The following is an 18,533-nucleotide window of genomic DNA, read 5'->3' as shown; positions in this document are numbered from 1 at the left end:
CCATCTAGCACTCTTATTATCAATAATTCTTTAATATCTATCCATATTTGCAGCAATTCAAAGGTCACATATTCAACTTGACGCACTACACGTCCACCACGTTCTGTGGCCTGTGTAACGGACTCATCTGGGGTGTGGGCACACAGGGATTCCAGTGTCAAGGTGAGGCGTCCTTACACTTTCAGTACACTCGCAGTAGCAGTTGATTAGTTCAATGTCTCATCGATAGATCAATCAAGTAATCATGGACTTTTATGACCAGTCTTGACTTGAGATTTGGTGGTCACAATATTTCATATTCTCTCAAGTTCTAATAGAAACTAAAACCTGTGATCATTAATTCGCCTCCAAGTAATGGTGGATAAATATTAAGGGATTAACAACATGGGATTGCTAGACTAACTGAAACTTTTGATTTAGTGTTTGACATGAATGGTCACACTGTCAGTCACTGGTTAGACTGCTCCGGGCCTATTGACACAATACTGGGACACCCTTCACCCACACAGTGTTATAGCTGTGATTTGTCTGTTCCAGTGTGTGAGTTGAATGTCCACAAGCAGTGTTCAGAAGACGCAGAAACCTGTGCTGGGAAACAGAAGAAAGGCGATCGGGACAAGGACAAGAAGCGAGCCTCAGCTGTCATCCCTGTCGTGCCCTTTGCTGGTCGAAAACAGAGCAACCCCAACAAAGATGCAGGTAGGTCATTCATAGGCATAGGGTTCATACAGGGCATGGAGGTAGGTCATTCATAGGCATAGGGTTCATGTGGGGCATGGAAGTAGGTCATTCATAGGCATAGGGTTCATATGGGGCATGGAAGTAGGTCATTCATAGGCATAGGGTTCATACGGGGCATGGAGGTAGGTCATTCATAGGCATAAGGTTCATATGGAATCCTGAAACAGCAGGAAGGGTTAGTTTGAGTTTCTCAGGCCTGGAATAGTTTTGGAAAAAAAATCTTGTATAAAGTCATGGAAAAAAAATATTTTTTTGTACCACTGGTTTTTCTTAATGATATATATTGGTGACAGTAAAGTTTGAATTAATGGTTGAGGTTGTGATTTTCTTTTGATTTTTATTGATATAATATCTTGGGACATTTGTCAGTGTATGACATCTTGGATTAGGGGTCATTTTGATGTGGGAATATCATCCATACAATTTCTAGGTAGTTCTACTGAAGGTGTAACACTTTGGAAATTGCAGTGGAATTTCAGTTGAACAGTGGAATTTATTCAATATTATTATTCCATTATTATTGCTATGCTGAGTGAGGCAGACCATGTTAACATGTACAGCAAGTCCTAGACAACTGATGATGTATTCTCTATATGTCATGTATTAACATATTTTGTTTTGTCCACTCACAATTTACAAATCTTTTGCACAGCATCTGATTCTTTCAATGCACATTATTTGATGAACACTGGAATGAGTTACTAACAGTTGACAAAGGTGACCATGGGAAAAGGAGGAAATAGTCTCACTGTAATAATACCCATGGAGGTAAAACCACACACAACTGTATCGTGTAGGTCGGCACAAGACAGAACTCTGTCACAAAATTGGGGAATGTTTGATCTACATCTCCTTCCAAAACCATCAGTGTAAATCTTTGAAGTCCCGCTGGCTCATTGGGTTATTTCTATATCATCCAATGATGCCCGGCACTATGAACCATGCTTTGTAAGGTCTAGCTGTACTTGCACAATTGACAGCTGTGGCTTTATTATTCATTCAAAACAAATTTTAAAAAATCATTGCTTACAGTTTGTGTGGTACATTGACTCTCACTATTGGCCATGGGTTGTGTGGTACATTGACTCTCACTATTGGCCATGGGTTGTGTGGTACATTGACTCTCACTATTGGCCATGGGTTGTGTGGTACATTGACTCTCACTATTGGCCATGGGTTGTGTGGTACATTCACTCTCACTATTGGCTATGGGTTGTGTGGTACATTCACTCACACTATTGGCCATGGGTTGTGTGGTACATTCACTCTCACTACCTCACATGCAGCTGACTAAAACACCATTATTTGTCTGAATCTTCTGTCACAGTTCTCTGAAAGTGATTGGCTGACATGTCACTGTTCTGTTCGATGTTGGCCTGTCCTCTGTGTTATGTGCATGCCTCCACCTCCACACTAACTCTGGTGCTCTCTCTCTCTCCCCTCCTCTCTGTGGCTGCTGACAGGTGCTCCTCCTTCTTCTACAGTACAGGAAGCACTGTCCGACGCCCGCCACCAGGAGCTCCAGATCGTCACGCAACCAGCCAAGCGGGATGAGGAGGCCGATTTCTGTAAGGAGACATTTTGCCTTCAGTTTGTAAATCAGTGTCATCTTTCAAGAGTTGTATAATGCATTAATTTGTTACAAACAGTGTTTTACTTCTCTTTAATACAAACATATATTATTTATCAAATTATTTGTCACATCAATACAAATGCCAATTGCTGTTCCTATTTGTTTGCTTGAGTACATGTGATGAAGTCTGAATAAGATGACAAGATCTCAGAATAGCCATAGTTTTGATTGCAACGTTGAGTTAACATTGAGTTAAAGGATGCCTAATGTAATGTAATGTAACGTAGACGCAATTTGATTTTACCCATGATGTATATATATCTATATTACTCATAGCTGCTTTTAGTCATCACCATTGTTATAGCAACCATATGTATTCAATATCACACTGTTTCATGTACTGTAAATATTCTGTCTTCCCTCTAGTGTTGAGTTTCACGTACCCGGTGCAGTGTGTGGTTTTATTTGAGCCCATCATGTATAATCTGAGTTTATTTTCAGTGTTGTTTTGTTGACATTGCTTTCTTTTGCTGTGTGATTGTGTGATAGAGCTATGCCAGCATGAGCTCACTCAGCCCAATACCACATGCTTGTCTGCACTAATGCACATCTCATTCATTCCAGGGTAGTCTGTCATGGTTGCCACTTGTCACTAAAACTGTGTCAGGCATGGAGCAGCAGGGACAACTAGCGTTCTGTCAGTTTTGGAAACTTGGGAAATTCATTCCACTGAACACATAGATTTATAAGATATTTTGGAATGATTTGATGTGACGGTCACCAATAAGATATGTTTCAATGAGAGGACAGTAAAAAGGACAGTAGAGTTTTGTTTATAGTTTTGAAATATGGGTAAATTAATGAAGGAGTTTTTATAATGAAAAGTGGTATTTTGTGAAATGTTTAGGGATAAAGTGGGTAAAGTGGAGAAGCCACTGTCACTATGAAGTGGGATTAGTCAGATAGTTTTGGAATGGTGCAGTAGAGCTTTCAGATCTTGTTTTGAACAGTTGGCAGCTATGACAGAATTATGACGAGTACAGGGCTTCACATGTGATAACTATTTTCTTTGAAAGGTTAATCGGTGCACTCACTAAAGCAGTCATCCCTATGTAACAGAATTGTTCAAGAAAAGAACATTCACATTTTTTATTGTTTTCCTATATGTTAACTTTATTTGGGTGTGTCCTGAGAAAATATTTATCTTAGATTCAAATTTGGTGATTGGATGAATTATGAAACCTAAGATTCAACCTACCGGTAGCAGACTTGAATGTATGTACCTTCATACACATCAAAGATTGTTTCAATGTGCTAATTATGTGGTATGAAGTCATGTGAAGGCCTGCTGTGAGAATTGTTGATATTACATGTCATTCATTTCTAACAAAATCTCTTTCTCAGATCCATTGATTGATTTGCAGGACAAATTCTAACAATTGAATTCAGACACTCATGATTAAGAGCAGAACGAACCCAACTAAGCATGTAAATGAAACTGTTTTCATGAAAAGAATTGTGTGTCCCTACATTTCAGCTAAATTTTCTTGAGAAAAAAAAAATCTTCAAAGAAGGATGGCACACCAGTCACCCTAATTTTGAAATCTGTGAATGAGAAATGTGTGCCTCCTATCTGGAAATGTGTGGACCACTTAATGGAGAAAACAATACATTTTGATCGCGTACCAGTTGGCCCTGTAGAGCATGTGTGAACGTGTTTGGTCTGATGTTTCTTTCATTATGGATGAGATTGCTGTATTGTGTACAAGTTTACCTGTTATGAAACCAACATACAGCCTCATACAGCCTCATACAGTCACATACAGCCACATGCAGCCAAATACAGCCTCATACAGCCTCATACAGCCTCATACAGCCACATTATTAGTTCGTTAGATACACCTGAAAACACATTTCTAGCTCATCACTAGTCTCACTTCAAGAGCACCTTGCTTCAAACACATTGTTAGTTCTATAATCCCAATTTGAGCACACATGGCTTGTTCACCACTTGTCACACTACAAGAACACATGGTTAGTTCATCACTAGTTTCACTTATAGAGGCAGGACGTAGACTGTTCTGAAGCTTTGTTAGTAAGCACTGGCCGATAACCCCCAAGGGAAATTTGGCTCTGCTCACCTTATTCCACAGCAGAATGTTCTGCTCCTTTGACCCCTTGCAAGCCGTTCAGTGCACTTTACATATTGTTAGGTTATATTGTTTTGGATTGAGAATTGAATCGGGCATGTGACGTCACACTCGGAAAATATTTCATGCATGATTTATAAACACGGAACCGTCGACATACTGTCCCTTTAAGAACACTTTGTAAGTTCACCAATAGTCTTGCTTCAAGAACATGTTGTTAGTTCACCTATATATATATTTTCACCATTAATCACTTTCTCTCTGTGTATATTTAAACCAATGCTAACAGGCTATCACTGCAGTGTTTGAATCAAGTCTCAGTTTTAAGTAGACAAATGCAGCCGAAAGGTTCTGTACCCGATGTTGCAAACAGTTGATGACCACATTCACCTGTTGTACTGAGACACTTCTAAAAACCGATACAGAAGTCCCAAGCAATACAATTTGTATTTGATTTCTTTAAAATATATAAAACTTACTGTTTCACTCAGAAGTAATGTGGACAGTTTATTCCTCTGGCTTGAGGGTCTCCTTGTCCTGTGTCAACAACAAAAATTCAGTCACTATGACGTCATTGTTTGAATATGGAAGAATGAGTTTGGTTACTTATCCATCACTTGGAAGTAAAGATGAAGATAGTTCTGAAGGCTAGTTTGGAGGGTTAGTAGTTTCCCTCCATCTAAAGTGGGGATACAGAAAGAGACAATAATGTGAGTTTCCAGCACTGCAGTGTAGCCCCGACCACCTGTCTCACTGCTTGCTTCACGTTGTGTGCATGTGGTGTCTGGGCTTATAGCATCCCTTAACACTTACTTCAGCAGTACTGCTTTCCAAAATAGCCGGCCTCCCAGCGGGACATGGGGTGAAGAGCATTATACAGAGATATGAAGACGGACCCAAGAGCCCCACTGAGAACCCTGACGCTACCGTAGATGCCAATCAGGGGTTTGTGCTTAAAACATGATTTTAGATGGTTGCCTGACAGTGCCCTTTTTTGTGTGAAAAAAACCCCAACAAATTATACACTGCCATTACTGGTACAAGTTAAATGAGAATGGCAAGAATATTATTGTGTTCTTTTATGTTAAGTTAAGGCACTTAACTTATTTGCTACTTGAATGTTTTATTAATCCTAAAATAGTATGTATTATTGATGTAAATTTTGCATCAATTGAAGGTCATTGTTAAAGCTGCCTTTCAGAAAGCACAAAACTATTTTCATATTACCCAGATAGTGAACTTGAGGAAGTGATTATGCGTCTCCAGAATGTCTGCCTGCTCCTGTTTGCTGACCTGTGGTTGATTTGTTTAGCAATGTCTTTCCCCGTCTATGTTTCAGGAAGGACCGTGAGCTCGGCAGATCTGAGAGTATGAAGGGCAGGGGAGAGGTAACCAAAATAAAAGTAATGTAGAAACGTTTGATCTCTGCATGCCGCCCTGGCTCCATGCCGGAAGTCTATGTTGTGAAAACAAGTTGAAGTTGGTTTTTATACCGTTACATCATCAACTGACACAGACTCTTGCTATCTGAAGTGACCAGTGGATAAGAGACAGGCTCACTTGTGACCAACTTCCCTTTCTTTGTGTAGTTATTGTTTTGCTTCCTTGATAGACATCAAAAATACAAAAATGGTTACTGCATTAGCAAAATCCAGAGTTCCACCTCCTACATGTTTACAGAGTATTAACCCATCTAAAACCTGATCACATTCGATACTTGTACCCCTAACAAAATATTAATGTAAAAAAAATATATAAAAGAAGTTGAAATAAAGGTTGTCTTTATTGATACATCTTCTGCATATAACTTAAGAAACTACATCATTGACTTCAGATAGCAACAGCCTGCAGTTAATGTCATCCTCAAGTCTCTCAGTCAGGCCTAGGCGTTGTGTGCATGCACTGAATGAGTACTCATAAATTCTCTAAAAATATTCCTCTTTTGAAGAAATGATATTGTGTAATGTTTTGTGAATCTCTGATCCTTGCCTTGTTCCCCAGTCTGATCCAGGCATGGTTCTATGTCCGTCACATTTCACAGTGTTTTCCTCCCATCTTGTTCTAAGTTCAGTCTCTTTTCTTTAGAAGGGTGATCGTCCAGCACGGAGAGCTAAGAGTGATGTAGACATGGATGACAATACAATCAAAGCTCTTAACCAATCAGGCAGCTCCTCAACTTCCAGTTTGTCCAATCGGTATGTTCCCAGCTTGCATCAGCTGCTAAGTGTACACTAAAGTACTCACGGAAATGAAAAAAACCTGTTTTTCTCAATTTAAAAATCGACACAAAGTGTTACGTAGCTGTAAATACGAAATAACAAAGCAACTCGAAAAGTACGAGTCTGGATTTGCTAGTTTGATCTCAGTGAACAATACAAAATATACTTTACAGGAGGTAATTTGTCAGCACTTTCAACATTCAAAAATAAAACTAAGTCCAAATTGACATAGCAGAAACAGACTACAGGCATTATGCACCTGTTCTCACCTGTCGTCAAGGTGTCATAGGTCACCTTGATCTACCTACATCTGGTTATGCCCTGTTTCACAATAGTCTGTTTTATTCACATTTTTACACACTTTTACGTGTAAAAAGGCATAAAAACATTTGATACGCTGTATTTGTGCCACGATCCAATTGGTACTAATTTAGTTGTTTGAATATTTACATATTTTGTATATTAACTGCAATAATTTAAGATCTGAGGTCGAAAAAAAACAGGGTTTTTTCATTTCCGTGAGTACTTTAACATCAGCATAAATCTTTACAAATAATTTAAGAAACTTATATGCACTACAAGAAAAGTGAAGAATAATATTTTTTTCTTTTTTTTTATGATTGTATAACAAGTCATATAAACAATAAGATCTACCGTTGTCTGGTAAATAATACTCTAGTGTGGAGAGATGTATTGTTTACTACACATGACCAAACTACAAATGTGTATGATGGGCGGGTTGACCATGGTGTGTTGTTTTCAGCAGCGTGGAGAGTCCGTGCAACTCTACTGAGACAGTCCATGAGTTGATAGCAGCGGACTCCGACCTGGACGTGGAGTCTGACTTGCCTTCACTGAAAAGCCTTCTTGGAGATGACGTTATAAAGAAGTTAAAACCAAAGGAGAAGAAACGGCAGGAAGTTTTGAATGGTACGTCATGGTTCTGTTAGAAGTTTCCATATGTCGGACCTGATAGTTTGTTTGTTTGTTTGCTCTCAGCAATATTCCAGCTATTCCGGTCAGTAAATAATTGAGTCTGGACCAGACAATCCAGTGATTGACATCATGACCATCAAGGTCTGATAGTGACACACAATGAGCTGATCATGTATCAGACACACTCTGACTGATGGTAATAAAATCTTTATCAATAGTCATAGATAATTATCAAGTTCCATCAAACACTGTTGTGTTGAACTTTGATGTGTCCAACTTATGGTTGTCTCGAATTAAAACCTTGGTCGCTCCGTGCTCCTTCTTTACTCCTCATTATTCAACCTCGGATGTGTCACAGTTACAGTTGTGTGACGTCATTTTCCAGTCCCAAACATGTACTTCCAGCACAAATTTACAACATTTATTTCCTTTTGTTGTTGTCTGTTGTCACATGTTTTCGTGTTCATCATTCTTCATGCCAGTTGGTAAATGTATGCCGACTTTGTTTTTCGAATGTCGAACCTCGGATAACTTAAGGTATTTAAGTCGGTCCCTTCAACTTCGACACAACAGTGTTTGCCTGTAGTTGTTGCACGAACGTGTTTCACGGTGCTAATATATGTGACCACTTAGACTTTGTATATTCATATCAGTCGTTATCTTGTGACTGTTGTATTTTTTGTGAAACCGAAAATTGATTCTTGTGACAGTTGACTGAAATGGTATTGATGGTGTAAGACAGCCTTATGCTCATCATTGCCAATTTTGACATTAGTTTTTATGTTAATTCCTTTAGTAAATAAATAGGAAATATTTCTGGACAGACTGATGACGAGCAAACAGAAGTGAGCCACTTCCCAACATTGAGACTCCCTCTGTTATTGATGTCGGTATGTATTCTGTCTCCAGAGTTGTTCTACACAGAGAGAGCTCATGTCCGATCACTGAAGATTATCGACATGCTGTTTCACCGGCCGATGGCAGTTGAAGGTGGCCATCACGAGCTGGCACGATACTTGTTTCCTAATCTGGATCAGATGATAGAATTACACAGTAAGTAATATAACACTCTCCTCCCTTTCAACCAGCTTGTGTGACCTGATGTCCGGGTACAGCCCAGGACCGACATTGTTCCTTTTCCATTTCACAGGAACCTTGTAATTGTAGATTCTGTTCTCACAAATCATCCTCTGTCATTGGGCTATTACGGCATGGCTGTGTTCACTATATGGGAAATTGGAGCCGGTCAGTCACCTGTTTTGGCCAATTTAATGGGTTCTAGGACCATTCATCATGCTCTGACTAACAGTCCCTGGTAATGAGGGGACTAAAAGCAGTTTAACAAAGTACTGCATATGTCACATTCCTTATATCCCCGAAACATGTAACCTGGGTCAGATGTTTGAAAACCAGGAATTATGTGATAATCTTTTGATATGTTATTTGTGAAGGCTATTGAGAAACCTGCACATGATATTCCGTATACCTAGCTGTCATGTTTGTGTGACTAGGGGAGCTGAACAACCAGATGAAGCGCCGCCGCCAGGAGAACCCAGTAGTGACTCGGGTGGCAGACCTCCTGTTGTCCAGGGTGAGTTGGTGCCCTACACGAGTCAGAGTACAGCACAGCTTCACTAACATGCTGTCTCTCTCCCAGGATAATTATATCACTAATGGGAAAATATTTATTTCTTACAACTTTTGCTAACAAGCGACAAGGTATGACAAGGACCTTTTTAGAAAGAATGGAAGAAATTTAAGACATGCTTACATATTTGATCACAGTCAGAAGTAAAAAAAACTTGCAAGTGTAAGAAGGGAGATAGGTTACTTGTCGTCCATTTGAACATGTCTGATATTTAGCAGTGCTGTGAAACGGGACTCCTTTAAGGTTTTGTGAGAGATTGATGGCCACAATTCCTGCAGTTTATTTTAATGTCTACTTCATCTTATTAACACTGGAGTTTATTCTGCTATGGAATCCATGGATTCTTCAAAATCACCCTGGGAAATACTTTTGGCACATGTCATGAAAAGGTCATGTAGTGAGTCAGAAGAGAGGCTAAACTTATCCGACTTGTGCCGTAGATTAATTCAGTTCGGCCAAACACTATGTACTGTGGACCAGTCACATGTTAGGTTCCTTTGAAAATGTTACAGAAGGACAACATAGGATAAAGGCCTGTTTTGGCTCATTGGAAATGTCAAAGTTTAAACATTGGTTTGAAAACTAGAGGTGTTTCTTTGGCCCCTCCACTTAATGGTGATGGGATGAAATATTGATTAATGCTGCAGTCAGCAATATTTTAACTATGCCGACCTGACTCTTTTTGTCTCGACAAGCATAGTTGTTGATGACGTCAGAAACAATCCATGTCATTTTATCTTCTCCAGCTATGACATATTGTTATCAGGGTCTCACAGATTTGAAAAGTGCTTGGATTTCACCATGTTCGATGAAAGGTGATTGATTCTGTTGTTTTACCATGGAAGTCTACTTGTAGCAAGACCGTTACTGAAATTATTATACCAAGTTTTGTATGAACCCAGGGTTCATGTTACTGTACATACTTGACATTCTCTCCTTTGTTTTGCAGTTTGATGGTGAAAATGGAGAAATATTCCGGCAAGCATGTGCAGAGTACTGCCGTAACCAGTCCTTTGCCCTGGAGAACCTGAAGAAAGTTCAACGCAAAGAACAGCGGCTGTCCCAGTTCCTCAATGTAAGTTGATACCGACAGAAGTATCATCCATCATGACACTATGTTTTATGGCAACGTCACTATAGAGCCTCAGAGTTTCTACACAGAGGCCCCTTGATGTAGTTCAGTTATCAGCATGTCAATCCATAGCGTACTGTCAGACCGCTACTGTTGATGTTGTAGTTCAGTTATCAGCATGTCAATCCATAGCGTACTGTCAGACCGCTACTGTTGCTGTTGCTGTTACATGACTATCACACTTGATCTTGTACAGGAAGCAGAAAGTAGTCCTCTCTGTCGCAGACTGCAACTCAAGGATCTCATGCCAGCCCAGATGCAACGCTTGACAAAATACCCCCTGTTGATAGACAACCTCATGAAATATACTCAAGGTAGGTTGGTGTTGCAGCATGGTGAGTCAGCATGGTGAGTCAGGGTGGTGAGTCAGCGTGGTGAGTCAGGGTGGTGAGTCAGCATGGTGAGTCAGGGTGGTGAGTCAGCATGGTGAGTCAGGGTAGTGAGTCAGGGAGCTACACATACAGAGAGTTGTCTTTCTTGTAGTAAAGTTTGGTCGTTAAGGACACTTAGCTACTTTCACTGGTGATCTCTTGCACCTTGCAACATTTCTCATTATTTTGTGTAATATTTCCTTCCATTTAGGTCGTTGAAACTGCAAGGAGATAACATTCTTTAACAATGTGATGGGATTATTCTGAATAACATATTATTTATCATTTAGAACTTTAAATACTGTAGGCTAGAATAACTCCTGAATCCCCAAGTGGATTAAGTTAAGGAGCCAGTGATCAGACTATGAGGCCGAGCTGTTGCAGAGTCTTCTGACCCTAACAGTTGGGGTTGTTGCTCATGCTGTCAACCCCTGGTTTACCTGGCCAAGATTCTATTGATATGAACATGCTGTCGTGATAAGAATGGAATTTTGAAAGGAAGAATATGTATCAAATGAAAGATAAACACTGATGACCCAATTATACATCTTGTATCAGTAGTATCAATCTCTGTATTTTCAGCCAACTCTGAAGAGCACAGTCAACTTGAGAGAGCTCGTGATAGAAGTAGACAAATTTTAGCATATGTGAACCAGGCTGTGAAAGACTGTGAAAATTATCACCAATTACGGCTTATACAGAAGAGGATAGACAAACGGCCAATAGAAAATATGTCAAGTCATCATTCGTATGAAGAAATGAAGGCAAGTTCTGGATCTATGACAACCTGTTTTCAAATGTTCATTTTTGGGAGATAATTATGGATCAAAAGCTCGGTCGTCCAAATTCAAAAAGTTTCAAATTTACTTCTCCTAATTTTCATTTTACCGTAAAATCTTTGCTTTCTTTCGTTTGTTTTTATACCAGAGCAAATTGATAGTCATGTATGAAACACAGTAAGGAGTAAAACAATGTTTGTTTTCTTTTGTTTGTCGTGAGTTTCCAGTGGAGCACTGATGAATTCAACAAGGATGGTTTTCTTGAAGGACATTTTGGCATTGCCAATACTCATTTACAACATGCAGATGTACAGTTTCTAAAGAGAAATTGTGTTTCAGAATCTGGATGTAACTCAACACAAGCTGGTGCATGACGGAGTGTTGTCGATGAAGTTGCGGTCACATCGGATGATGGACGTGCATGTGGTGCTGCTGGAGAACATCATGGTGCTGCTACAGAAGCAGGATGATAAACTGGTCTTGTGTCAGTCCAACGCACAGTCTTCAAGAGCGGAGGACAAATACGTGAACACCCACAGCCCACTTCTCAAGCTGCAAAACTTGCTGGCCAGGAATGTGGCAACAGGTAGGTGTCCATGTGATGCAGAATGTGGTTAATGTGTTCCAATATCCTTGTATTAGAGACCGCCTCCATGGTCTAGTGGTAGAGCGTCTGCCCGGAGAGCGGAAGGTCTGGGGTTTTATCCCTGGACGCTTCATACCAATAGATGTTAAAAGATGGTACTTGTTGTTACGCTGTCTGGCCCTTGGCATGAAGGGGCTAAAACAAGGACTGGTCAGCTCGGAGTCAATCTGAGTGGGATATTCATGTTAAACTGCGGCATGGTATGTCAGTGAGAGCACTATAAATCGGCATCAGTCTGGACTAGTACAGGCAGCCACACAAACACCTGCACATCGCTGTATAAGTGCAATAATCTTGGACGCGACGTTAAACCCCATTTCACCTCACCTCACTTTGTATTAGAGTGCCAATGGAACAGTTATTAGTTCTCATTGCCATATGGACAAAAAGAACTTGAACATTGACATAATGAATCAAACAGATTATTCTTTGTCATGTGCTTGTAAATGATGCAATCTAATTTAAATTTATTTCTTTTTCAGATAAAAAAGCCTTTTTCGTTGTAAATACAGAAAACAGTGGACCTCAGATCTATGAGTTTGTGGCCCCGACACAAGATGAGAGGAAAAAGTAAGTTCTTCTCCACATGTCCTGAAACTGTTCCTATACTACGTTGACAGTTGTCACAGATGATGTATGCACTTGTCGGCTGATAGTTATTGAAGGTTTGTTTATTAGGATAGAAGGGGCGGTCGTGTAGCCCAGTGGTTAAAGCCTTCGCTCGTCACGCCGAAGACCAGGGTTCGATTCCCGAGATGGGTACAATGTGTGATATTGCTGGAATATTGCTAAAAGCGGTGTAAAACCATACTCACTCACTCACTCACACACTTATTAGGATAGCAAATTGTGTAAAAATTATGTAACTCATAGTTATACTTATCATTTCAAAGTTAAAAGTCTTTTGGTGGATTGTTTCAAATCTTGCAGTTTAATACACTGACTTGAGGTCACAGGGAATAGTATTTCTGGATCACACGTCTTTCCTGCATTTATCCCCAATTAACATTCCATTTTGAATCAATGTCGGCCAGTCTGAATCACAGAAAACAGGATAAAATACATACTTTGCAATTATCCAAGAATATCTAACCCTGAATTACAGACACAATCCAAGTATCTACATGAATGAGGATATGTATCAGTACTTTTTGACAATGGAGCATCATATTCCATGTGTGTTGAATGTATTATATACAATGCAGGCCACACAATAAAGCTGGATCATCAACTGGCATATCTGAACTTTTTTTTAGATTAAGGTTAATAATGATTTGAAAAGTGATAGCCAACTGATGAAGGAATACATGATGACTCTGTGTTGCAGGTGGATGAAGTACATCAATGATTCTGTGGAGGAAGTGAAGAAGAGGGAAGGATCCAAGTTCACTCCCTTTGTACCTCCCAAACTGCCACCAGCAATAGTACCCCCACCCGGAAACCATGAACCAGAGACCATCTCATTACGGAGAGATCAGATCAGGTCAGTGTCATCACCTCCAAATAATACCATCCGAACTTTGTCACCATAGAAACAAAGAGGAACATCCTTACTGTCTGCGAGCACAGACCATTATAGGCGTGCATATTTTAGGTATTTCCATGCCATTCTTTGAAATGTTTTCAAATTACTTTTATGGTTGGTTCTGTCAGCCACATTGAGAATATTATTTCTAACAAATTTCTGGTGCTTCTTCATATATTTCCTCATTTTTTCTGTATGTGATGATTGTGTTCAGTTATGTACTGAAATGAATGTCTAAACTTCCAGATCATGTCAGTATGAAGTTTTAACATGCTGCCATTTTATCATTATATGAGTCAGTATGAACTCATGAGTCAAGGAGGGGCACAGGAGGCCCAGTCGTCTAAGGCGCCGTGATTCCCTATGCAGAGTTGCGTCCCTTGGGTATGCCAGAAACCTATGATTGTAGGTTCGAATCCGGGTTCGCCCGATTATGTTTCTAGTTTTGTCAGCACCATACCCGTGCTCGTGGGTTTTTTCTGAAGTTGTAAACGTCTAAGACCTGCATCACTTCGGGCTTTCCTCCCACATTAAGCTGGCATGCCGTGATATAACTGGAATACTGTTAAAAGCGGCGTTAAACCAAACTCACTCACTCACTCACTCTTGAGTCAAGGTGTGGCTTGTTCTTGCTTCAGGGTACATGATTCCCGGTCAACAACACCGCCACATGAAGCGTCACGGCCACCGACGCAGATTGGCTCGGAGACAGCAGACATGACCCAGGCGTCTGAATCTACGCTGATTCAGCCACACGAAGTACACATATCAGATCCTGTGGTGGGGCAGGCAGAGCAGGTCCTCACCCCAATAGGTAGGTCCCCTCTCTCCACTAACACCTTGATGAGGAACAGACACTGGGGTTCCAGTTCACGGTCAGCGTACCATTTTCAACTCTACTAGCTCACAACTGACGAAACACAAAGAATTTAGAAATGTGCTCACTGAGCTCTTTGACACCTTTCTTGACCGTAATGCCTATTTAAACATTCTGTTCAATATTTCTAAAATAATTTCTTTGGGTTGGTTCTCAAGGGACAAATAAGTATCTTTTTGGAGTTCCGTGATATGAGTGCTAATGAATCACTTGTAGTGTAGATGTGAGCAGTTATGTTTGAATTTTGTATGCCTCTTTGACGTTGATGATACAATTTGTGACAATTGAATTTATCAATATATAGAAGTTCTGTACTTAAATTATGTATTCAAATTGTTAATACATGTAATATAACATATCCAAGTTCATATCAAGTAATTTATATGACATTTGATTAACAGTTTATTTGTCAGTCATGTTAATTGATAATATTTGTGTTGTTAATGGCCTTGTTGGCCAGTGATACTAGCTCCTGCTGTTTGACTAACGGGAATGTTATTTCACTCTTGCCTTGCATATTTACTTGCTTGTAAGGCTTGTTGCCTCTCAGCTTAACAGAACGCTTCCTACATAACCCATCATGAGTGTTGAGAGCGCCATGTGGTACTACGGCAATAGCAGACACTTGTGTGTGTTACACGTGTGACTCTCATAACCACACATTCACACACTGTGATATATAGATGTACACACGTCACTCCATGTTCTGTTAATACTGTTATATAAACACCTATCACTTCCATTCCTGCCTGATGTTATTTCCCTTCTTCCATCCTGTATATATTATCCCTCATATTGGGCTGCACCAATAGTACAGGACTTAAACCAATAATGCAGGACATTCAGATACGCCTTTACCATTTATGTAGGATATTCAGGTATGGGCGCACTAATAATGCTGGACATTCAGATACACCTGCACCAATAATGCAGGACATTCAGGTAGGGCCGCTCCAATAATGTGGGACATTTCAGATAGGGCCACACCAATAATGTAGGACACTCAAGTGGGGTCACACCAATAATGTAGGACATTCAAGTTGGGCCGCACCTCTAATGCAGGACATTCAGGTAGGGCTGCTCCAATAATGTGGGACATTTCAGATAGGGCCACACCAATAATGTGGCACATTCAAGTGGGGTCACACCAATAATGCAGGACATTCAAGTGGGGCTGCACCAATAATGTGGGACATTCAGATAGGGCCACACCAATAATGTGGGACATTCAGATAGGGCTGCACCAATAATGCAGGACATTCAGGTAGGGCCGCACCAATAGTGCAGGACATTTAGGTAGGGCCACACCAATAATGTAGGACATTCAAGTTGGCTCACACCAATAATGCAGGACATTCAGATAGGGCCACACCAATAATGCAGGACATTCAGATAGGGCTGCACCAATAATGTGGGACATTCAGGTAGGGCCTCACCAATAATGTGGGACATTCAAGTGGGGTCACACCAATAATGCAGGACATTCAAGTGGGGCTGCACCAATAATGTGGGACATTTCAGATAGGGCCACACCAATAATGTGGGACATTCAAGTGGGGTCACACCAATAATGCAGGACATTCAAGTGGGGCTGCACCAATAATGCAGGACATTCAGGTAGGGCCGCACCAATAGTGCAGGACATTTAGGTAGGGCCACACCAATAATGTAGGACATTCAAGTTGGCTCACACCAATAATGCAGGACATTCAGATAGGGCCACACCAATAATGCAGGACATTCAGATAGGGCTGCACCAATAATGTGGGACATTCAGGTAGGGCCTCACCAATAACGTGGGACATTCAAGTGGGGTCACACCAATAATGCAGGACATTCAAGTGGGGCTGCACCAATAATGTGGGACATTCAGATAGGGCCACACCAATAATGTGGGACATTCAGATAGGGCTGCACCAATAATGCAGGACATTCAGGTAGGGCCGCACCAATAGTGCAGGACATTTAGGTAGGGCCACACCAATAATGTAGGACATTCAAGTTGGCTCACACCAATAATGCAGGACATTCAGATAGGGCCACACCAATAATGCAGGACATTCAGATAGGGCTGCACCAATAATGTGGGACATTCAGATAGGGCCACACCAAAAATGTAGGACATTCAAGTGGGGCCGCACCAATAATGTGGGACATTCAGATAGGGCTGCACCAACAATGTGGGACATTCAGATAGGGCTGCACCAATAATGTGGGACATTCAGATAGGGCCACACCAAAAATGTGGGACATTCAGATAGGGCTGCACCAATAATGTGGGACATTCAGATAGGGCCACACCAAAAATGTAGGACATTCAAGTGGGGCCGCACCAATAATGTGGGACATTCAGATAGGGCTGCACCAACAATGTGGGACATTCAGATAGGGCTGCACCAATAATGTGGGACATTCAGATAGGGCCACACCAAAAATGTAGGACATTCAAGTGGGGCCGCACCAATAATGTTGGACATTCAGGTAGGGCTGCACCAATAATGTGGGACATTCAGATAGGGCCTCACCAATAATGTGGGACATTCAGATAGGGCTGCACCAATAATGTGGGACATTCAGGTAGGGCTGCACCAATAGTGCAGGACATTCAGTTTGGGCCCCACTACTAATGTGGGACATTTAGGTAGGCCCGCACCAATAATGTGGGACATTCAGTTACGGCCGCACTACTAATGTGGGACATTCATATAGTGAAGCAATCATTATGCAGGACAACTGTGAGTAATAGAGGACATTCAGTATTATGTATAGAACACTTAGTTACTAATGCTCAGCGATCACAGATTTAGATTCAGATTACAGATTTTCTATTACTTTTATAATGGAAACCTGTCAGTCTTGAATTAAGAGGCAGAGTTTTGCTGTTTAGGAGCTTTTAGATAATGTTTATTTTCTCAAGAGCAGTATTTCCAAATGGCAGAAGCATAAAATTAGGAAGCTAGTAATTATGAACAATCTTTTACCAAATGTTTATTCTGAAAGAAGTAGTTACATTTTGAAATAAGGAGCATGTTCTGTACAGTGAACCGACAGATGTGTATAGTAATTATCACAGTTATTTTTAGCTGATGATAGCTATTCCTTTATTTTCTTTTATATGATTGTATTGGCACTGTTACTTTGAGTTGACCTTGTATCCAGCAGGCTGTTGTACAGCACTATGCATGTCGTCATCTACTGGACCGATCAGCAGGGTTTGCCCAGGCTCACAATGTCAGGCTGTCTCCCATCTTGCCCAGTGCAGGTCACGTACTCTGACAGCAGCTGACATCGTGGGTTTAGTTTGAAAACTGGTTAAATTTTTAGAATTAACAGTTAATTTTAAAATAATCCCTCAATCCAAACACCTGTGTATTTTGAGAACTCTTTCGAAACGACTTGTCAATTGTAATTGCACTTGGCTTTTCTGAACCATTTCATCAAGGTCCCTTGAGGCATTGGGAGCCTGGGTAAACCCTATGATCAGTTATATTATTCTTCAGTTTTGTAAGTAGGGACGTCATTCCATACAAGAATTGTCACTGTCAGACCCAGATAAACACCTCAGTCATCACCAGTGCTCATCTTTGAAGAGTTATTCACAGAGTTATGACTAGCAAGTCATATCATTAAGATTATTTTGGTCTTTAGTCCCTATCTACCATGTTGTCTTCGTGCTTTTCTAGGTCTATGTGGAAGTAAAGATGTTTACGTTGTCTTAGTAGAGGTGCTAATTCATCCAGTGTGTGAGTTATTTGAGGCCAGTCCGCAGAGTGATCTAAGCACTCTGACCATCCTAAGTCAGCGTTGAAGTAATGTAGGTATGACTTGTAAATGGATCCTTGGTGCAGTTCAACAGAGTAAAGTATTTTGACCATTATTTCTATTGTATCTGCAGAGAATACAAACTGACAGTGTTATGGGATAAATTTGGAGGCA

The 18,533-nt window shown here is 40.5% G+C and overlaps 1 protein-coding gene across 14 annotated transcripts in view; it reads left to right on the top strand.

The window, feature by feature from the left end:
• The window catches only part of LOC139458196 (rho guanine nucleotide exchange factor 11-like), a 121,702-nt gene that overhangs the window by 94,056 nt on the left and 9,113 nt on the right, over window positions 1–18,533 (top strand). For 10 of the 14 annotated variants that reach the window (XM_071239539.1, XM_071239536.1, XM_071239538.1 and 7 more), the window contains 16 exons: window positions 54–162; window positions 538–699; window positions 2,205–2,309; window positions 5,283–5,409; window positions 5,804–5,867; window positions 6,550–6,659; window positions 7,447–7,613; window positions 8,529–8,672; window positions 9,131–9,210; window positions 10,217–10,342; window positions 10,596–10,713; window positions 11,353–11,534; window positions 11,889–12,135; window positions 12,678–12,765; window positions 13,523–13,678; window positions 14,359–14,534. In XM_071239539.1, coding sequence (XP_071095640.1) covers window positions 54–162; window positions 538–699; window positions 2,205–2,309; window positions 5,283–5,409; window positions 5,804–5,867; window positions 6,550–6,659; window positions 7,447–7,613; window positions 8,529–8,672; window positions 9,131–9,210; window positions 10,217–10,342; window positions 10,596–10,713; window positions 11,353–11,534; window positions 11,889–12,135; window positions 12,678–12,765; window positions 13,523–13,678; window positions 14,359–14,534 — 2,161 coding nt within the window. The remainder of the gene's footprint in view (window positions 1–53; window positions 163–537; window positions 700–2,204; window positions 2,310–5,282; window positions 5,410–5,803; window positions 5,868–6,549; window positions 6,660–7,446; window positions 7,614–8,528; window positions 8,673–9,130; window positions 9,211–10,216; window positions 10,343–10,595; window positions 10,714–11,352; window positions 11,535–11,888; window positions 12,136–12,677; window positions 12,766–13,522; window positions 13,679–14,358; window positions 14,535–18,533) is intronic. The other 4 variants (XM_071239535.1, XM_071239532.1, XM_071239531.1 and 1 more) reach the window with 4 other exon arrangements.

Source organism: Haliotis cracherodii, unplaced genomic scaffold (assembly GCF_022045235.1).
Source record: "Haliotis cracherodii isolate W230 unplaced genomic scaffold, xgHalCrac1.p SCAF_12, whole genome shotgun sequence".
Classification (NCBI taxonomy): domain Eukaryota; kingdom Metazoa; phylum Mollusca; class Gastropoda; order Lepetellida; family Haliotidae; genus Haliotis; species Haliotis cracherodii.
The sequence above is the reverse complement of the archived record's forward strand: the minus strand, read 5'-3'. Positions and strand labels throughout refer to the sequence as shown.